General features: G+C 47.8%; 1 protein-coding gene across 4 annotated transcripts; it reads left to right on the top strand.

Annotated features, from left to right (window-relative positions):
- The first annotated feature begins 834 nt into the window (after positions 1-834).
- ITPRIP (inositol 1,4,5-trisphosphate receptor interacting protein) lies at positions 835-20,913 on the top strand. 4 transcript variants are annotated; one of them, XM_015632784.3, is made up of 3 exons: positions 835-855; positions 5,863-5,969; positions 18,450-20,913. In XM_015632784.3, exon 3 carries the CDS (start codon positions 18,452-18,454, stop codon positions 20,099-20,101), a length of 1,650 nt encoding a protein of 549 aa, XP_015488270.1. In that variant the 5' UTR covers positions 835-855; positions 5,863-5,969; positions 18,450-18,451; the 3' UTR covers positions 20,102-20,913. The 4 variants fall into 4 exon arrangements, with proteins under 4 accessions (XP_015488270.1, XP_015488271.1, XP_015488269.1 ...); XM_015632785.2 differs by lacking the exon at positions 835-855 and adding an exon at positions 1,297-2,186; XM_015632783.2 differs by lacking the exon at positions 835-855 and adding an exon at positions 1,297-5,753.
- Positions 20,914-22,171: the final 1,258 nt, after the last annotated feature.

Raw genomic sequence — 22,171 nt, 5'->3', positions numbered from 1 at the left:
CCAAAATACATAGATATTACTGTGCTCATGCACTTAAGTTTCCTGTGAAACTGAGAGCTGTTGAGAAATCTTATTTCTGTGAGAGATACAAGAAGATGGCCTTGAATGCTAGAATGAGGGTAGTGTTCGAAAACACTCAAAAATCCTTTACTGTGGCCTCGATCACTAGCTAACATTTGCTGTGTCTCAGTTCCCTACAAGGACCCCTACAAGGACCAAGCCTATCAGAATTCAAAAGGCGTTTGGACAAACTGTCAGGCACATGGTGTGACTGTCCTGTGCAGGGCCAGGAGCTGACCCTGTGGGTCCCTTCCAACTCAGGATACACGATGACTCCAGAGGAGCTAGTACCACTTCTGGGCAACTTCTGGGGGAGGATGTTAGCAGCTCCACAGGTTCCTACTTGTGCCAGCTTGGAGCACGAAAATGGGTCAGCACTTCCGAGATCTACTCCTTTGCTTTGATAAGAACAGTACACGAGGTTCCGTGTTTCAGCTGCTTTCCTGACTTTCGGGCACGACCACCAGGAGGTCAGAATACATCCGAGAGGCAAGATGAGCGCATTTCCTCTCCGTCCGCCGTGCCCTCGGCCCAACACCATCTCTGAAGCTAATGGGGGAGCCGAGCAGGAGATCAGACAGCTCTCTGCCGCCCGCCGGGGCACGGCTCGGCTCCTAGGGCTGCCGGGGGTGGTTTGAAGGAGGAGAGGAACAACAAAGCAAGGAGCGGCACAGCAGGCCGGGCGGGGCGGGCTCCTGCCCCTCGCAGCGCGGAGCCGCCGCCGCGCCGACAGCGCCGGTGAGCGCCGAGCCCCGGGAGCGGGGCCGCCGACCCGGCCCGGCCCGGCCCGGCCCGGTGAGTCTGTCCGGGGCCGCGGGGAGCCGGAGCGCGCCCGGCGCTCAGGGGGACGCGGGTCGGGACCGAGCGGCGGCGCGGGCTGCCCGCGGCGGGTCGCGTTGGGGTGGCTGTCCCCGGGTTCTCTTGACGGGGTAACTTTTGTGTTGTGCGCGTTCTCCGTCTCGGTGGGTACCGGGGCACAGGCAGGGTCGGGCCCCTGGGACGGGGAATTACGCCCGCCAAAGTTCCTACAGGGCTTTGGGCATCCCTCTCCCTGCAGCCCGGGCAGGAGCCGGAGGCGGCGGGAGAGCGGCCACAGCCCCTCGGGGACTCGGCGGGACCGAGCCGAGTGAACAGAGACCTCTCGGCCATCGCCCTTCGCTGCTGACACAGCCCGTGGTGTCCGGGGGCCAGCGCTGACCTCGGACATGTACAGTCCATGCGAAATGCATCATTGAGTCTCGCTGCCTGTTCAGGGTTAACGCGGCGTGCGTTTAAAATTTCTTTCTTTTTTCTGAGATACACAACATCTCTCTAAAGAGCACAGAGAGAAGGAATGAAGCTTTCAGCAGAGCTGGAGGGATACTTTCAGTAGAGCTGCTCTTCATGTGTGTAGGCATATTTCTGAAGGTGGCCGGCAGGTATTTGTAGCTCAAACCAGAGTGAGCCAGGACTGTGACACTGGAAGACAATGGACTCTAAAACTGATGTGCAGAACACAAGCCTTACTGGCCTTTGAATCTTCAGCTTGGCAGTCTCCCACTGAAGCAGTTCTCTTGGGAACTGCTGTGCTAAAATCCTTCAGGAAAATAGGAGGCATCTCTTACGTGGTCAGGCAAGATGAGCAGTGTCTCTAAGCGAACATTACTATTAATATGTGCTTTAATAAATGCTGTAGGCCTTGCCCATACCCAGTGCATCTCCTTCAGGCACGAGTGTTTGCCATGAGCTGCCAGGCAAGGACTTGAGCTGCCGTGAAAGCAGCACTTGGACAGAGAGCTGCTGTAGTGCAGCATATTGTGTTGTGTGAGTGATTTGGTGGTTTGTGAGTGGTTTGGTGATGATGATAATGCTCTTCTGCAGTTCTAACTAAAGTGATTCTGGCTACCTTCATAGGCATCTGTTTTTAAAATCAGATTCTCCTTAGTATAAGTGAAAGGGGTTCTCTCAGTCCTCAAACAAAATTAGAGTATAGAAATTAGGAATAAAAACTTCAAGCCTTCTCTTCAACTTTGTTTTCAGCACAGTAGCTGCTTCATGCTGCTCTCACATGGGAACTGCACGTATTAAGTGTGTTTGCCACAGATGTGGAGAGAGGTGAATTGATTTCCCAAATTCAGAGAACCAGTGTAAGTACTGGGACCAACCCTGAGGGTTTCTTGGCTCCCAGCTGTAGATGACACAATTTTTTGCTTGCATGACTTGTGTGTACAGGACTCATTAATGTATCTGTGTTCACACCAGTGGCATCTGCAAGGAAGAAGTGACCTGTGCACACTGAAGGCACTGAACATGTTTATCAAAAGCTCAGGTGGTGGCCCCTCACCTACCTGTCTTCCTCTTCTTGTTGCTTGGAGCATTACTTCTTTTTTTTTTCTTTTTTTTTTTTTTTTTTTTAAATAACACTACTTTCCACCCTCAAGTCAAATAGACCTAGTCAGGGACTGAGAAATTTGATTTTTCTGAGTAATTGTTTTGGGCCATCTCTTGACTATGGCAGCCAAAAGCTGCATGTCCTGCTCCCCTTTTGTTATTTTTGTTGGTGCTATCCATGGCAATAAGGGCTCTTGTGTGTCTGCATGATGCCTCAGAGGGATGCCAGTGCTTGTAATTCTTCTTGCATGGCAATGACTAACATGGGAAAGGAATCTGATCCACAGAAACCTAACACTGGTATTTCACAAGCTGACCTCACTAATTTCTGAGTTTGTTTTTTAAGTAAAACTGTATGGTTTTCCAAAGGACAATTTTAGTTTGGCTTTTGCAACTACCTGTTGACTGTGGTTTCAGTATCTTGGGGCTTGCCTGCAAATGAATTAAAACAGTATATGAGCTCCATGAAGAGCCTACATGAGTCTCCCTGCTGTCCTGTCCTGCTCGCTCTGCTCTGTGCAACTGCAATTGCAATCCATAGCAATGGTACAATGGAAAAGGAAGCTGAAAAAAGTTTTTGGCTTGTTCCTTTAGATCCCCTTTAAAATGGACTGTTGGGTGGGCCAGCTTTTTCTCTCCCAAGTGTTATTACAATCCGTTTATACTGGGGAAGAAGCAGATTTGCTGCCAGGCTGCATATTTTCCATCGACACTTGTAATTGTTGGGTGGCGGAGAGAGGTAGAGACTCTGGTTTCCAGGCTGGAGGGAGAGAGCGTGGCCAGGGTGTGCACTGGGCAGCACTGTCATGTGCCCAGCAATGAATTCCAGGTTTTGCAGGGATGTGGGCTCAGCTGTGTAAGCAAAACCTTCTGCCTGCTCACTCCTTGGAGTGGGCAGGGAGGCAGGTGGCCAACCTTCAAACAGCTTGAGGGATGGAGAGCTGGCCTGGGGTGTAGCTGCAGCAGGGCTCTTTATTTAGCTTGGTTATACTTACACATACACGTGGGCCATGCAAAGTTGGCTGAGCCAACCTTGACCAGCAGCAAAACAAACAGGTTTTACTGCCATGACCTGAAGGCCAGATCAGCCACTGAGCTTCACTGGAGCAGGGACAGCTTTCATTTCTGTCCAGAAGAGGAGGCTCTCATGTAGGGCTGACTCAAAACAAACACTGTGCTTTTTTGTTGGGTTGCTCAGTCTTCCTTATGGAAGCAGGGTTAAGAAGGTTTATGCAAGACAAAGGTGATTTGAGGTAGCCAGCATGGCTTCACTGAGGGCAAATCGTGCCTGACCAATCTGCTGGCCTATGATGGAGTGACTGTAATGTTTGGCAAGGGAAGACATTGATGTAATTTACCTAGACTTCTGTAAGACCTTTAACATGATTTCATGTGATATCCTCATCTCCAAATTGGAGAGAAATTAATTGGAAGGGTTCAGTGGATAAGGATCTGGATGGATGGACACATCCAGAGAGTTGTGGTCATGGGCTGTGTGAGTGAGTCAGTGGTGTCTCTGTGGGACTGGTGCTCTTTAATACCTGTGTCAGTGGCATAGTCAGATCAAGTGGCACACAGCTGAGTGGTGCTGTTGGCACAACAGAGGGAAGGGGTGGCATCCAGGGAGACCTGGACAAGCTTGAGAGGTGGGCCCACAAGAATTTCGCAAAGTTCCGCAAGGCCAAGTGCAAGATGCTGCACCTGGTTTGGGGCAGCCCCAGATATGAGAACAGACTGGGAGAACTCATTGAGAGCAGCCCTGTGGAGAATGTCTTGGGGTCTCTCTGAAAGAAAAACTGGACCAATGCAGCAATGTGTGCCCATAGCCCAGAAAGCCAAACGTGTTCTGGCCTGCATCCAAAGCAGCATGGGTAGCAGGTCAAGGGAGGGGATTCTGCCCCTCAACTCCACTCTGCTGAGACTCTACCCACAGTGCTGCATCCATCTCTGGGGTTCTCAGCACAGGAAGGACATGAAACTCTTGGAGCTGGTACAAAAGAGGCCACAAAGAGGATCAGAGGATTGCAGCATCTCTCCAGTGAAAACTGGCTGGAAGAGTTGTTCAGCTTGGAGGTTCTGAAGAGACATCATTGCAGTCTTCCAGTACTGATAAAGTTCAGTCAAGGTCTCTCCAACATCTATAAACATAGTTGAGGGAGATCCTAACTTTTGAGATTTAAAATTATCTTAACAAGTGAATTGTATGTCCCATAGCAGCAATTCCTGCCCAGCATTTAATAGCTCCTTTCCTCTAAGCAGACACACCTGCTCTACCTCACTGGCCCTGAGCCACCATGAAACCAGACATTGCGGGCCCTGAGGGTTTACAAATATCCACTGAGATATTACAGTGCAGATCCAGACCTTTGGGGCTTGGGGTGTCTTTCTCCTGTGTTCAGCAGTCTGTGCTGCTGCTGCTGCTGCTGCTGTTGTGGCACTGGTTGAGCAGAGGCATCAGCAGCCCTGCAAGATGGGAGGGCTGGGTAGAGCGCATTTGCTCAATCTGGTCTCACAGTGGAAGATGGAAATAGAGAAGTGAAACTGTGCACACAGTCTGGCCAAAGCAGGTATGTAGGAGGAGGGAGGTGAATTGAAGGAGTTCAAGAGAGCAAGGATGTATCAACCTAATGCTGAGCCCTTAAAATGGGCTTAAAGCTCAGCTCAGCCCACACTCAGCCCACTCATGAGGCTTTGGATGAAGACAGTGGGAAGGTTTGAAGTGGTGGTAGCTGGAAATGAGGGTGGTGCATTCCTCCTCCCCAGCCCATTTATGCACAGCTGGGTAATGTGTCTGTTGTCTGCTTGCAACCAGCTTGTTGAGTCTTCTCTTTCTGGTTGGGGGCCTTTGTTTCCTGTTGCATATAAAATTTCTTCACTTCTCTATCCTAAAATATTGTAGTTTATCTTTTGCGGTTCTGTTTCACATCTTCCTGTGCGCTTACACTTGCTTCCTGCCTCTTCTGTTTTCTGTTTCTCCCATTAGCTCTGTAAACCCAACTCCCCAAGCAAGTATTTCTACCTTACAAGCTGCTTACAGCAGCTAGATGCCTTTTCTAGACAAACCAATCCCAGACAAAACTGTCCCAGCCCTTGCACTTATGCAGCTGCTCATTTGACACTAATCCATTTTAAAAGAAGAGTGCTGGTGGGTGAGGATGGAGTCAGAGGAGGGAGGTCCTTGCTTGCTGACACATCTACAAGGCTGAGAGACCCACGGTGTGATCTATGCACTTTCCCATGGGAGAAGCGGCATTTCAACTCTTCCCTGATCAGCTCAAACTGATTATTTCTGGTCTTTCGAGCTTTTATGATCATTTTATTAGGTAAGGGGGTGAGTTAATCTCTCTTTTAATCAATCTGTAATTTAGATAACTTCATTATGTACCCATCTTCTGCCTGCACTTCCTCATTCATTCTCTTTGTGTTTTGCAGACTTCCTGGCTGTGCTTCAGTGGCGGGTGACTGAATTTAGTCTTCTCTGCATCAGGGTGATAGCAGTAATGCAAAGTTTAATGAGCACCTGCAAAGCTGTGTAGCAGGTAAGTGCTCCAGGGGTCATTCTTCCTTCCAGATTTGATGTGATTTAAAAAAGCTTCTTGATGGGCTCTCAGTAGGACATCTTGAGCCTTGCAGTAGAAATGCTGAAAGGAAATTGGTGTGGCTCATATTTTAGAAATGTTCCCAGCAGTGAGATTCAGACAGCTTCTTGCAAAGCAAAAGTATCAATGTTGTGAAGGTTTAATTCGGAAATGGCTTTAGTATGGAAGATCAGTGTTAAAAGCCTCTCTTTTGGACTTTCAGTATGAAGTTGTTCTTATCTGACTACTTGGTAAAGTTGGGATGCATCACTGCAGAGAGTGATGGCAGGAGGGAACCAAAGGGTCCAAAGCTTTGCTGACATCAGCTACTGATGCATTTTCTGCTGCCATGGAGAACTTTTCAGAAGTACCTTACCCAGACTGGGGAAGTACTGGAATTCCCCTCTTTCTGTGTGTTAGAGGGAGAGCAGATGCCTGGAAGTGCCTGGACAACTTTGAGATGATCAAGGGCGACAGCAGAGGCAGATAAAGGGAAATAGTGCTTTCACAAGCCAGCGATGTGTAGAGTTTTCATCCTTGTATGAAAACCCCTAAAAACACACTGGAAGGAGAACTGGGTGAAACCAAGATGTCTGGCAGTGCTGCTCTGTGAGTGTGTGACAGGAGGCTCTATGGGTAGCAGTGGTGGGAGGGCAAGAACTGGAGCTGATGACAGAGGGAGCAGCCAGAGCAGCAGTCCTGGCTGCCACAATGTCCTGCTACAGCTCTGAGTACCTGTTAGCTCATGAACACCACATGATTTTTTTTTTATTTTTTTTTTTTTAGTTATTTATTCTGGATCTGTGTTGGGTGGTGTCTGTCCCCTTTTTCCCATCACAGAGTTCAAACATCTGCTCTGCTCTGCTCTAGACAAGCTCAGCTCAGAGAGTTCCCTGGCATGCTCCTCCAGCCAGCCTTGATCAAAGCTGTGAGAGTTGGCCCACTGCCATTCTCCTGTGTGTAAATGAAGCTCTTTCTCTTTTTCCTTTCCATTCACCATCTTTCATTATTATCCCTCCTCCAGAGGCAGGTTTTTCTGGCTGATCTAGCACATTATTTGCCTCAAGGCAGAGATGCTTTTTCAGCAGTTATACTGAAAATATCTGATGCATCCCACTGCCATGTATGTGGCTCAGAAAAACCAAGCATGGTGTTGGCAAGGATGAGGACCATTACAGCCAGCTGTTGCAGGATTTAAGCCCAGTTAGGCACAGTCTCCAACTCATAGGATTATTCTGGTTGCCTGGCAAAGGAAAACTGTTACTGTTCCTTCACTTTTGAAACCAGGGGAAGAGCACGTAGAGAAGGTTCTTGTGCCTGAGCAGGAAAAGGAACATGAGTTATAAGGTGTCAGCTGACCCACCTGTGTAAGCAATTCATCTTTCCCTGGGTTGCCTCTGGGGATGGTGGGTGCCTTCAGTTGAAAAGGTAGAGTTTGTGATAAAACACAGAAAAAACAATGTAAATGGGCTTGAGAGTGCCTGGCTTTCATCTCTTCCAAACTGCAGAAGGTTTGGTGATGAGTGGTGAGCTGAGGAGTGGGAGCAAATGGTTCCCACGCTGTCTGCAAGGAGGTGAAGTAGCTCCCTAAGACAAGATATCACCTCTCTGTGCCAGGATCCCAGCAGGGATCCAAACAGCTTGTTTTGGAGAAAGCACATCCAGTGATAAGGAGACTTTCCTGCAGGTAGGGGCAACTAAGCAGTAGCTTAGACTACCTTGGGAGGCAGAGGTTTGGTGGAAGCTTTTCAGAATAAAGTAAACAGACTTGCCAGAAGTCATCCAGGCACAGTGTAAGTCACGCATGTAGGCAGAGGGAAGAAACTCTATTGCTTTTTCAGACCTCTTTTTCCTCCTATTTTTTAAGCTCTTGTAGAGTGTTAACACATACCAGAGGCAGACCTAAGGAGATGTTCTCCAGCTTAAAATGTCACACTTGATAATCACATTATAATGCTTCTCAGAGCGGCTTGTTCTTCTGCATCTGCACCCAGAACGCTTCGATCCTAATCTATTTCCTCCTGGATGTTCAGGTGCCTTACTGCTACTGGTTTCAGAGGAGAATTTGATTTCTAAAGGCCTCTGGGGATTTAGCAGCCAAATACCTTAGGACTATGGGAAATGTGAGGAAAAATACTTGAAGTTCAGCAGCACAGACACCTCAGCACTGCAGATTGCCACTTATTCATGGTAATTAAAAATTACCCTTATCTTCCAGTCTTGTAGGGGCAAGAATGGAAGGGATGTCTGTTTTGGTAGCTGTAATCCACCAGTTGACCCTCCCTTCCTGTAACACACAATGACACAAATTATCTGTCACAGTTGGTGACTTACAGACAGAGCTCTAGTGTGGTCCCACCTAGTGAGCTGGCTATGTTCAGTCTAAGAATCATGGCCATGCTCTTCTGCAGCCAAAATCAAAAGATGGTCTGAATGTGCTTGGATGATGTTTATCCCACCTTCCTGTTGACTCATAGCTGTGTTGTGCTCTTGGAATAGGTGTAGGGTTATGGTCTCACTCTGACAGAGTTACAGGAAGAAATGTCAGCTGAAAGGGATGTGTTTGTGTGCTAAGTCATCCACAACACGTGCTCTCAGCTCTCAGCTTGTATTTGCTGCTTGTCCTGGACGCTTTGGGTCTCCCATGTGAAGCTGGAGGCTTTGCTCCTTGCTGAGCTCCTGGTCTGCTGCAGCAGAGGGGTTTTGTGTCTGTCAGCAGGGGCCCCACAGCTATGACTCACAGTTCCCATGACGTTGTAACTTAGCCTTTAAGTGAGCCGAGAGGCTGTTCCTTGGCTCTCAAACAAAGCCTGCCTTTGTTGTGCTTATGGTATGAAGAAAGCAACCGTATGTGTTCACCCCACACATCCCAAATGAAAACCACGTGGCTTCACAACCTTAATATGTGTGTTTGATACTGCTGCTGCAGCACTGCAAGTTACATCGCTCCTTTCCCCTTGAGTATTTTTAGAGTGTTTCTTCCCAGCATTCATTTTACAAATTCTTCAGCAAAACAGAGAGCTTAGAGATGTTTCCTTTCCTTGATTAGAAGAGGGGGCTGAACAGGGAGCACATGAAAATTATTAAATGTGGGTGTGTGTGGCCATAGGCTGTTTCTGAGTCATTCCCTTGGGCTCTGGGTTGGTGGCCATGGGTGCTGAAAGGATGAGCTTCATGGAAATATTGTACGGAAGTGGGGCAGTTTGTTTTCTTGTATGACTTTGCTTTTTTCTGCTGTTTTTTATTTATTCAAACTCATTTTGAAGAACAGGATTAGCCAGAAGTACTCTGCAGCCAACATATTTGTGTGCATGCGTCCGCCTTGGCAGTTGTTAGGTTTATGGCAAGTGAGCCAAGACTGGGATTCCTGCTTCCCAAAGCATTTGTGTCGTTTCTCCTGATCTCTTCTAGAGTCACTAGGTAGTGAAGTAAGAGGGTTTGATTCTTCCTCAGAGGCTGTGTGCAATGTACAGTGTCTCTGCTTAGATCAGGGAGTCATCCTGGTGAGGGGCAATGCAGTAAAAGTGCTCTTACTCTCTCTTCCTTCCACACCCTCTACCCATCCCTGCAGGAGACTTCACAGTCAGCTGGGTTGTGTTTTGTTTTTTACTTCATTTAAAGAACTAAAAAAGCTGGGATTTCAGGCAATGGAACAAAACATTGCTTTTGATTTCTGTGGTGACCATTTTGGTAACAATAGCCAGCTTTTAAATACAGTTCTTTCCCCATTGTTTGAATACAAACAGCAGTGACTAGTTAGCAAAACAATGGTCCAATATCACAGAAACCTTCAATCCCATCCAGTGGTTTTGGGTCCTGTTTAAGCAGATACTTGGGCCTGCAGGTTTCCTGACCTATGAGTGTGGCTTTGTCACTGAGTCAAGACTGTGATGGAATAGAACATCTCAGATCAGCCAAGTTCCCAACCTGCAATAATTATTTCTTTTTGCTGTGTTTTTGTTCAGCATCTCAGTGTGGAAGTGTCTGGCAACTACTGTGCTTTCTACTGTCTGTAATATGTAAGTGCTCATTGTTCATGACTAAAACGGGTCTTCATAGTTTCACAAGTAAAACCTAATCACTCTGCAAGTCATGTCTGAGCCCTGCCAATATCCACATGTGCTCTTCTTACATGTGCTGGAGTGCTGTATTCCTGCTGGGAAATCAACTTTCTAATAATGTTTCCACCAATTACTTTAATACCAAAGCATTTGTTGCAATGGGTGTACAATTAAGTTGAATGTACAAGGATGCATATGCTTACCACAGGATGAGGAGAGCCAGAGTAACCACTACCTGATTTAACAACACTGGTGTGGGGTTTTTCTACCTTGCTGAGAGTTAAGTGGGGAAAAGCAGAGCAGATTTAAACAAACATCTTGGCAATTGCTCTTTCTGTACTCACCACCTCTCCCTGACTGCCAGGTCAGATCCATGAGCCATGGCTGCCTCGTGCAAAGGGCTGTTGTGTGGCTGAGGGGGTGACAGCCAGAGCAGGGCCCAGCATGAGCACCAGGTGGAGGCCAGAGAGGATCTGTGCAGTGACAGTGCTCCATCCATTGTGGTTGACACTATCAGGTTTTTGGGGGAGCAGCAGGGATGCTTGCTGATCTGTGCTGATGAAAGATTGTGGAAGGGAATGACCAACTGTTGCCCAGGCTCCCATCATGTTGGGTTGGAGGAGGAGGGTGCTGGTAAGGGTGGTAAGCAATGGTTTTTTCCCTTTGCCTGTGTCTTTTCTCCTCTTAAAAAAACAAGAAAGACCCACAAAAATTTTGGTCTACCCCAGTTGTTTTCCTCATGATTAACAGACAAAACCAAACAAAATGTATAATGTATTTGGCTTAGAAAGGCAAGCTGTCCCTGGCTGTGGTCCCACTACAACAGCTCAATATGTGGGTGGGAGTCACAGACACACTTCCTACCTTTGCCCTCCTGCCTCTCCTGCAGCCAACACCACGTTCCAATTTGTAAAACTCCTTCTTGGCCATAGCAGAGGGAACCCAAGGCACTACACAGACATGTTCCAGTTGCTGACAAGAGCTGAGCTGGCTTGCATAGTCAAAAAGCAATAAAAACGCATTCAGGCAATGAGCAGGATGCTGAGTAACACACTCCTCGTGCTGTTGGTGTCTCCTGGTCTCCATGGGCACCCTCTCTTGGGTCCAGCCTTGCATGAAGTAAACAGTGAGTGCTTCGGGGACATGACGTGTCTCTGTTACTCATTAGTTGTTAAAGCTGCCTTTAATGGTGGCTGCTGGCTTCTGGGGCAGGAAGAGGATCATGTTTTGATTAGTGTTTTGATTAGTGGCATACCTATGTGCACAGAGAAACAATGACTTAGAAATGGGTGCAATAAATCCCCACTTGCTGATGAAACTGAATATCTAACACGTGCCACATCTCTTTGGGTTTTGGAAAAGAACCCTAGAAGACAAATAGCTCCCTTTGAGCCAGAAAGGGGAGAATTATTCTAGGCTTTGGGGTAAGGGGGATCATGGGATTTTATGGCAATGTAAGCTTGTAAATGCACTTGTGTACAGTGAAAGCTGAGGCAGGACTGGAGTACTCTGAGCATCCTGACTGCTGCTGCAAGAAGGAAACTAAAAATCCATCCTACTTGTACCCACAGTGGGCAGTGGAATGTTAGGGGGTTCAAATTCAGCAAGGGAGAATTAACAAGGCCTGAGAAAAAGCTTCCTGATGGCAAAGGCAGTACATGGCTGGAAGACAGGAGAGAGAGACTACCTGTCTTTTCTAGAGCCAGTCAAGCACTCCTCTGCTTGGAGAGAAGCTGACAAAATCCCTTGTTTGGACCTGGGGCTGCACAGCAGTATCTGCTTCCAGAGCCCTGTCAGTGCCCTTCACGTGCTTATGCCCCCCAAACCCATCTGCCTGTGGGAAGGCAGGGCTATCTAGTCCTGTACACAGGATGAGCATCAGCATTTCCTTGGAAATACCTGATCTGGTGACCCCTGAGAGGAAAGTACTGTTTCCGAAAGTCCACGGCAGACTTGTTGGGCAGGATGTCCGACTCGGGCTGCACAACTGACCCTGTTGGCACTGCAGCAGGCCTGGGACAGGATGTCCACGGATATTACGAAAGGCTAATGTTCTCAGTCAAACAGCAGAACAATAGCTATCAGGCAAGTGGCCTTGTCCAACTGCTGTGCTGTGGCCAAGCAGCTAACCTGGGGTGTGGCTTCCAGGCATGGTTTGGAAGGCAGTTGCTCTGCCATACCTGACTGCTGTAGTCCTAGGAAGGCCAGATGGCTTGTCCTGTTTTTAAACGTGGTTGTGTTACCAGTCTCAACATCCAGGCCCCTGCATCTCAGGTATTGGTGAATTTGGTCCTTGCCCACTTGAGGTTTTGGTAGAGAGCCAAAGACAGAACCCAATCCCACCTGTCTGTGCTGAACCAACTGTGATTGTGCAGGCAGCTGGGAATTGGTATTTTGTCTGTAGCATTAATTTAATGCTGAAAAACAAGTTAGAACATGAGTTAGAGCTGCTGTGGCTGGCACTGTTCTGTCCCAGTTGACATCTCATCTCACTGATATCCAGCACACATCTTAATTCATAGGGGCTGAAAGAACAGCACAAGTTGGTGCTGCTCAGGCTCTGTATTGGATTTTATCCCTTAATTTTCCTGTCTGGGCTGTGTGTGCTGCAGCTGACTGTGTGCTCAGGACAAGGGAGAGCAAGAGCCTGTCCTGCATATGCTGTGCTATGTGGGTGTGGGGTTGTCTAAGAAGCTGTATCTGTCCAGGTTTTTGTCAGTAACAATAATACTGACATGCATCTCTGTAATTCCCATTTCTCTGTCATTGTGCAAGTTTCTTACAAATCAGAGCTTGTAGTCCCCACTAAGAGAAACCATGATTTCTTTCAGTGGCAGCTGGATCATGTCTGTGAATATCTGCAGAGGTGGCAGTGATACTTGCAAATTGGTGAAGGATAATGGTGCATTGCTAAGGACTTTCAGGAAACTTTTATTCTTTACTAGATCTTCATAAATGCAGCAGAATCTTTTTTCGGACTAAACACTCAAGGGCCAAAAGGTAATCTTTTCACTGTTGTATGGCAAGAGAAGGAATCACAGAGCTCCCAGAAGCTCAGCCATGAGGAAATACGTCTGGGCTGGGCCTGAAACCCCTCAGACTGAGGTTCACAGCTTCCCAGTAAGAAAGCCCCAGTTGCAGGTCAGTGCCTGGTTTGACCTGTTAATCACTGCAGCCAAAACAAGTAGCAGAGTCCTTTCCAAACCTCAAAGACCTTACCAATAAGAGACTCAGAAATCATACTTGTTCCCATGAAAATTTCAAAAATTTGGCAGCTTTCAATGAAAAAAGCCTCCCAACCAGCTGCATTTTCTATCAACTACTTGAAATGCCTCTTCTCTTGCAGCCTACCAGAGCAAAACACAATGTAGCAGCCACCTCTTCATTGCCTTTTGTGTCAGCCAGATTGCAGGAAGCAATCGAGTGTGTTGTAAGTGATGTCTTGGCGTGTTCCAGTGTAATACTGAACTGCACTCAGTGGCTTGACTTGGGTTTTTCCAATTTAAGAATCAAAGCTTCAACTCACTACTGCCTGGTTTATTGCTGAACACCAGCCAGAGCATGTTTTGCTTACAGTGATTCAAAATTTGGAGGAATTAAATGGCTGAAAAAATAAAGCTGCATGAGAAACTCCTGAGTAAAGAAAGACATTGTTAATGAAAAGGAAGTCTTCATTAACATTCTGGTCTTCAGAGAAGGTGCAGGGCTGTCTGGGCTCAGGGCACATGAGCAGCCTGCAGAGGCAAGCTGCAAGCTGCCATCCCTTTCTTTCCTTTGTCAGGCTGAGCAGGAGGCAAAAGATTCTGAAGCTGCTATGGAAAAGGGTGTGAGGAAGGCTTAGGGACATCAGAAATTAAGCAGATTTATCTGGAAGGGACAGGACATTGTTATGACTTTGAGCCATCATGTCCATGGAGGACTTTGCTGCTCCTCAGGGAAATCCCCTGTGACAGGGTGGCTTGGGAAGGGGGAGAGCACACATTGCTACAGGGAAGCAGCTGCTTCAGGCTGGTCCACACAAACCCTGTATGAGCTCTGTGATGCTCCCAAATGAAGAGGAGAAGAAACTGAAGGTAGAGCTGCTGCTGCTGCCTGGCTCTGTGAAGGCTTCTTCCTGTACTGCTTCCCTTTCCTTATGCTGTGCTACCTGGAACTGCACTCCTGGCAAGCCAAACATGAGTAAATTGTGCAGCAATCGTGCTGCTGGGGTGAGAGCTGGCCTCCTTCTGCTTGTGGCTACATGGCACCAACCTGAACTGCATGACAGCAGCATTGTCTGTCCCCTTCCTCTCTTGGGGCTTCCTGCATCATCCAGGACCTGCTCTGGACCTGGTCAGGATCCTCCAGCTAGGGAGACAGCTTCAGGTTTGAGAGGATGAGACCTAACCTGCCTGGGAGCTGAGGGTGGAGGGCTGCAGGTGCTCTTGGTGGACCCTTTGAACATACCAAGTGCAGCAGGATGCAGCTGATTGTTTGTAATCAGGCAGCAGAGTGATCAGCTCTTTTGATCTTGCTGAGCCCTCACTCCCAGCTGGAGGGTGGGATGGTGTCTGCCCCCTCACTTCCCAGGGTTGTGCAGAGTGGTCATTAACCTTAAACTTGGCGAAGCCCCTAGCCACTATAGCTCTGAGTGCCACAGAAAAGCCCAGAAGGAAACTAAATCTAGTGTCAGAGGCAGGTTTGAACAAGTAGCATCACATGCTGGGCAGTGAGCAGAGACAGCTTCACATCAAGACAGTGAGATTTCACATACCCTGGCCCTTGTTCATTTCCCAAGCAGCTTTCTTTGGTCTCCCTGCACCTTTCCCTCTTAGTGCCCACAGGAGAAAAGGGATCTCTGTAAACTCACCTGGCCCAGGAAGCAGAGCAAGGGCTGCTTTGGCTGCTGGCAGGAGTGGCCTGCCTGTGACCACAGGACCCTCTGGGGGGTCTTTGGAGCCCCAGGACTGCCACAAGAGGGTCTGCAGAAGGTAGGTAGGATGTGAACCTGTTACTGAGTCCGAATTTGTTTATACTTTAAATGGGAAAAAATTGTCAGGGTGAGAAATTTGGAAAAGGTTGCAGATTGCTTTGAGAACTCACTATTTAAAAAACTTATGAATACCTTTTATTTTTTTCTCCCATATTTGAAATGTTGCTAAATTTGATGCATAGACTGAAAATTTGCCATTTCTCTTTCCCAGTCTCAAGCCTGGAAAGGTTTGGACTCTCTCCCTCTTCCCCACACAAAAGCTGTCTCAGACTGAGCAGGCATAAATATTTTTATCAGGCTTAAATAGCTTGGGCTGGAGTTAAAAGCAAGGGAAAAGAGCAGCCTTTGTTATGGGGAATGCTGGAGCACTGTAGCAGGCAGTGCTACAGGTTTCACCTGTATTATTGAATCTCTCCTATTAGCCAGGAAAGCTGTGTCTGAGAGATGTGGGAATGCTTTGCCTGTACCACCCGTGCTGCTGCCAAGGGCAGGCCTCACTGACTTTGGTCACTGAGCAGCATTAACCTTAAGCCTTAACTGAGGTTAATGTTTGGCATCATTATCTGGAGTGAGTAGCTGCAGTAGCAAAAGGGCAGTTTTGACCAGCAGAACTTGCTCTGGGCTGAAAACAGACATCCTGCTTGCAAATGAGAGTAATCTGAAGATCTTGTTACATCCAGTTTCCAGAGGCTGATGCAAGTAGCACTTGCTGAGGGAAAAGGTTGTGCAGAATGAGCTGGGGTATCCTAGAATGTCAGTAAGACCCAGTGTGAATTTAGTTGAGCCAGCCAGTGATGGACTTGGGGATGTCTTGCCCAGTCCCTCCTGCTAGCAGAGCTCTGGGACAGGTAACCTGTGGTAGCAGTGTGCCCATGGGCAGCTGGGCATGAGGAAGAAGTTCCTAAGGAAGCTGACTTCTTTCAGCCTTAGAAGGAATGTGGTAACAGTAAAATACCTCATCTGCAGAGACAGTGGTCTAGCAGAGCAGGGCAGTGATGTCATCCTGGTCAAGGCTGCAAGAAGGAGGCACCTGGCCCCTGGCCATGTTATTTTTAAGCTTGGAAGGCACACGTGGTCTGCAAGAGCGTAACACTAAGGAATGGAACTTACCAGCACTTCCTGCCCTGCCCCAGCTAACTGATAAAGCCCTTTGCAGTCCTGGGCGACCCCAGATTATTTTTAAAATGTGCCCAGGCATGGAGTTCACAGAATAACTGGAACACCCAGATTTGGGCATTAATTCAGCTTTAATTCATTGCCTGATGAATTAAAGAGTTAATGTAAATGTAAAAAAGGACAAGGTAGGGCCACAGACTATTTCCAGGGTAATGTCTGCATAAGAACATTCATCTATGCATGTGCATGGGATCTAACAAAAGGGTAGTTGGCAAATGTTACACAGGGAGGGGCATGGAGCATTATCCTGAGCACCGTGTGAATTTTCTTGCTGCTTGGACAATGCATCTCAATCCTGTTCCCTTCCCTTGTTATTCCAGTCCCAGCCCTCTCATAAGCAAAGATAATTGTGTGCTGAAGGATACAATTCCCATGTACAGTAAATGCTCACATTGAGGAAATCCAGGTTCCTGCAATCAAAACCAGCAGTTTGTTGTGCAGTTACGATAACAAGGTCCACTGGGGTGGATCTGTCTTTATTGTGTGCCCTGTGGAGGCATAAATGAGATTGCCAGAGATGTTTTCCTTCTTGCCCAGATGCCGGGACAGCAGGATTGCTGTGGCACCAAAACATGCTGGGTTCAAGCCAGGAAGGAGCTATTCCAGGAGGTTGGAATTACAGCCCTGAGCCCCTGGAGCACACAGAGTGCCTTGGCTCTCTGTGAAACAGCTTCATTCCCACAGCAGAATTACTTAGGAATGAGATTGCAGTTTCTGGTCTGATTGATGAAGTATGTTACTGATAGACTTTATTTCTGTAACAGAAACTCTTCTCTCTCAAGCACTTTTGAGGCATTAAAGCAGCTGTGCTAATATTTCCCAGCTGGAAGAAGAAATATCCCTGCTTGTTCATCTTGTCCTTCTGATCTCCCTGTGCTAGGTCTGAGAGGTGATTTTGCTAGAAAGAGGGACTGGTGAGCTTCCAGCATCACAGCAGTGGGTGACAACTTCAGATTGTACTACTCTGAGCAGGTACTTGGGCTCTTGATAGTGATGCCAGCCCTCCAGAAACAGAAATGCCAGCTGGGAGGAAACAGCCCAGGCTTTAGGCTGAGCTCCACCTGGCCCAGCCCCCTGGGAGGTCCCTATCAGGCAGAGACCCTGGCAATGGGACCATGTGCCAGGAAGTTGAGAATTAAATCCTTTCACTGTGAGCCCCATGGCACAGAAAGCTTTATTAAATGTAGGACTGGAGCAGCAGAGCCAGGAACCTCACAAAGCCACCCCAAAACACTGTAGTGGCCTCAGTCATGCCAAGGGCCTGTGCAAGGGGTGACACAGGGGACTGCTGCTGGCACGTGGCTAGGATGTGGCTCACAGCCTTGTTGAGGTCACTGCAAATAGGAGTGAGCTGGCTGCAAGCACAGCTGTTAAGGGGGTGCTTGGGGAGATGGCTTAGGTCTAAGCCACAGTGTTCACTAATGTCCTCCACAGGTCAGTAGTGTAGTAAGCACCAAAAATAAGCAACCTGATGCTTTTAGAACCAATGGGCTAAAGGAAACCCTTTCCATTTTAGCAGAGTCTCTGCTCTTTTTCTGGGAACTGTGATCATGAGGCATCCTGGGGGCCAGAAGGTTTTGCCACAGCCTGATCCTGATGGTGCTGAAGGGCAGGAAGAACTTTGCCTGCTTAGAAGCACAAAACAGTGCAGGCTTGTTCCCATCCAGATGCACCTCACCAGCGGGGCAGTGAAGCTTGCCCTGATCCAGGCAGGCTGTGTGAGTTCCCAGACACGCATAATATGGAAGGTAGCCAGGACAGACCTGCCCATGCCACTGCCACATCTGAAATATTAGCTTTATGTTGAGGGAAAGCAGTGCCCATCTCCAGTCCTGCTTATGTACATCTGGGGAGGTTTTGCCTGCTTCTTTCTTTCCTTTTCTGTCCATGGAATTTTAAAGGAGAGGCAAAGTAAGGACATGCCCTCCCATGGTGCCCAACAACATCACACTGGGTTGACAGCAGAGGAAGTTCCTTCAGAGTTCTGTTTTTCGGAGTTCAAGTTGATAAGAGCCACTTTCATCCTCACCATCATCTGATAAAGCCTCTTTGGGAAGTTGGTTGATAATTTGGAGAAATGGGTGTGCACTTAGTAGTTTCTAGATTCAAGCATATTTTTCAGGGCTGGAAAGGATGTTAAAATTCTTATTCCAGTGGGGAGTTTCTTTCAATTTTGCACTTGAGGGAATATATTCCAAATCATGGGTCATTTCACCTTTCTTTCTCTTCCAGGGATGCCCGTGGGACTCTTCCGGGTGTGCCTACTGGTGATTACAGCTATTGTCAACCACCCGCTCTTCTTCCCTAAGGAGAATGGCACCGTCCCCGAGAACACAGAAGAAATCATCCAGAAGATGAAGGAGCGGGAGGAGAGCCTGCGGCTGGAGCAGTTGCGCTTGGAGCAGGAAATCGCAGACCAGGAAGCCACACAGAAGGCTCTGGAAAAGGCTGCAGTGGTAGTGGAGGAAAGCAAAGAAGAAAAGGTCCGATGGGATATGTGGACTGCCCTCTCCATGGTCATCTTCCTGCTGATCGAGCTCTGGAGGCAGGATTTCCAGGAAGGGAATTGGCAGGACATAGGAGGAGAAGAGGATGACATGGCAGTCCTGGGGAAGGCATTTAAAGGAGTGGCCTTCCCCGACAAGGCTGTCTTGGCCAGCTTCTACGAGAAGCGTATCCTGGGTACCACTGGAGACATGGCCAGGATGCGGGAGATGGTGGAAGGCTTTGCAGATGACCTGCTGGAGGCCTTGAGGAGTGTTTGTAACCGGGATGCTGACATGGAAGTGGAAGATTGCATGGGTGTGGGGAGCATGTATGAGAATTGGAGAGTGCGTAAACCCTTCGTCTGTGATCTGATAGTGCCTTTTGCCCCCCCAGAGCCTTACTGCTTTTGCTGCCAGACCTGGTGCTCTGGTGACTCTTTTCCCCCAGATGAACAAGGTTATGGCACTATCAAGGTGTGCAGGGCAGATGAGGATGCGACGGGTTGCATCTGTGACAAGACTAAATTAGGGGAAGATATGCTGTGCCTCCTCCATAGCCAGGTCAGTAGTACAAGGCCCAGCAGTGAGATGGAAGACCTCCTGTGTTTCAAAAATACTCAATATCTGGATGCCAACCAAGTCATGAAGTGGTTCCAGATTGCTGTCACCAAGGCCTGGAACAGAATCTCCCACAAATATGAATTTGACCTTTCCTTCAGCCTCCTGGACTCACCAGGAGCCCTGAAGATAAAATTTAAATCGGGGAAATCGATTGCCTTCAACCTCACCCCCGTGGTGCAGTATGAGAACTCTGACGTTTACTTCATCTCCCACTTTCCCCGGAGCAGCCTGGCAGCAGACACCCCCTCCAGCACCCACTGGTTTCTCACCTTTGCAGTGTATGAGAGGAGGTTCATCCAGCTGGTCTCCAAAACACTGCCTGCCAATGCCTGCCACGTCAGCTGCCTTCAGATCCTCTCCTTCCTCCATGGGAAGCAATGCAGCCTCACAGGTCCCAGTGGGCTCACCAACTACCACCTGAAGACAGTGCTGCTGCATCTCCTGCAGGCACGTCCCAGTCAGGACTGGGCCCCAGAAAAGCTGGAGGTCCGCCTTCAGGACATGCTGAAATTCCTAGAGAAATGTTTGCATGAAAAGAAGCTTTATCACTTCTTTATTGGCAATGGGAAGATACCAGCAGAGCTGGGTTTCCCCATCATATTTCAGAGGGCTGAGCCTCTCAACCTTTTCCGTCCCTTTGTGCTACGCAGGGACATTTACAGGAAGATGGTGGACACGTTCCATGAGATGCTGAGGAACATGTCTGCACTGATAAATGAGTACACAGTGCACATTCCCCTTGCACACACCAATGGGATCCGTAAGGAACCCCTTTAACCAAAGCCAAACTCTAAGCACAAGTCCAGAGGCAACTTCCTGAAGCCTCCTGGGGGCATTTGACTTTGCCAATAGAGCTTCTTGTCTGGAGCTGAACCAGTCCTGGGCCATGGTTCCTGCTGAAAGGAAGAGGCTATGGGGGGAGAATAGGGGGAAACTGGAAGATATGGTGTTGAAGTAGGTTTCTGTTCCACTGCTGTGCTTGGTTTTATGCAGCTAAGAATATATTTTTTCTATTGTGCCTCAGTCATGCTACAGCAGCAAATATAAGTAATTTATTCAGATGCCTGCAATGCAAATGGGGGTGGGGGTGTGATGGTGGCCAAATACTTAATTTCCTTCAGAAGGGGGAGATAAGAAGAGGGTGGGGGAATCAGGGACAGGATCTTGGGATTAAAGGAGCTTCTCTGCTTCCAGACAACGGGAGTTCTTTCACTAGTGGGAAGTGCAACAAGTCTACATGCTGGTGTGGAGAGGAGGAGGGTCATGCACAAGATCTGGACTGGATGGAGAGTCTTAAATAAAGCACAGCTTCAAAAGGGAACTGTAGTTAAAAAAGAAGAAGAAGAAGAAAAAGTCTTCTTGATTTGACTTGCAGCAGTAACTTAAATGGCTTGTCCTGTCTTTCAGAAACATCCTTGCACATTTTTTCTCCTGTGGGAGGATGTAGCAGAGCAGAGTCTGTGTCTTCAGACCATTTCATTCAAGTCTTCCATGGAAACATGGCTAGTGGTTTATATTCCTGCCCATTTTGTATGGATCAATGAACAGGAACCTTTTTTACCTTAGATAAAAGAAACACCACTATTGGGTTCTGGCCTTTTGAATGTCTGTTTGTTATCCTTACATTGGGGCACTAAGGCATGAGAACAGCCTAGTTCTCAAGGCAAAGCAAGCAAAAAGCAAAAAAGTTCTCAAAAAGCAAAGCAAGGCTTGAACTATATGATCTTTGGAGGTCTATTATACCCCAAACAATTCTGATTCTATGACTGCTCTAAGTTTTGCTTTCATAAAAGAAACAATTCTCCAAAATTATCCTGTAATGAAGCCAATCTCAGAAGTCTGGTAGCAGGAGTAAACATTCACCCTCCAAATGAGTGTGACTCTCTGCACATGGTTTTAATTAGGCCAAGACCAGCAGGCAGGAGAAGGAAGGGATGAAAAAGATGCACATGTAGTAAACCTGGGCAGTGCTGCTAGCAGCTGCCTTATGATCTGTGTTCCACATATGCAGGCAAAAGCTACTTTATACATTCTCTTCAATCTTTTTAAAGACTGCTGTACTAGTAGACTGTAATTTGCTGAGCTGGGAGCAAAGGAGGAGAGCTGCTGCAGGCTTTCAGACCAGGGGAAAATTTTGAGGTATGTGCTAAATAAAAAAACAACTGCAGAAATGGAAATGCCTGAAATCCCACAGGAAGCATGTTAGTGCTGTGCCAGCGGGCTGCCCAGCCCCAGCAAGGTGGCTTTGCTGAAGGAGAGGACTCAGGAGATCCTCACCCTCCTGAGGGGTCCAAGCCAGGGACACTGTGTAATTACTTTATGCTGGTCCCAGAAGCCCGGTCTCCAGTGCTAAGGGGCCTTTCCTACCATTTTTTCACACTAGGATTTCCTGCAAAGTTTTACACTAGGGTTCCCTTAATCCTGTTTACAAGAGGGTGATTGTTCTGTGAGGTAAAACCCATCAGGGATGCTTTTACTGTCACTCCATAGGTCCTTTTTTATCAATCCTCTCTATCACATCAGAGAGAAGATCCAATCCTGTATCACTGCTGGGGACAGCATACAACATGAAGCTTGTTACCCAGCCTTATCCAGTTGATAAGCAAACTCTCCATAGACATGTCCTCTCTTCCCTTTTCCTGGGAAAAACTGTTTTACCACCTCATTGGTGTCTGCTCTTCTCTGTCCTGCCACCGGTGTGGGACACTTTGCACGCAAAGGCAAAGAAAGCTGTGACTCCTGTCTCCACAGCAGGTTTATAAGAAAGCACAGATGGTGATGGAGCTATGCTCAGAGTGCTGCTTCCCTTGGCTTTAATTACCACAGGTAGTTAAGTAGGATCTCTGA

This window comes from Parus major, chromosome 6, assembly GCF_001522545.3.
Source record: "Parus major isolate Abel chromosome 6, Parus_major1.1, whole genome shotgun sequence".
Classification (NCBI taxonomy): domain Eukaryota; kingdom Metazoa; phylum Chordata; class Aves; order Passeriformes; family Paridae; genus Parus; species Parus major.
Note: the sequence above shows the minus strand (reverse complement) of the source record. Positions and strands in the feature narration are given on the sequence as shown.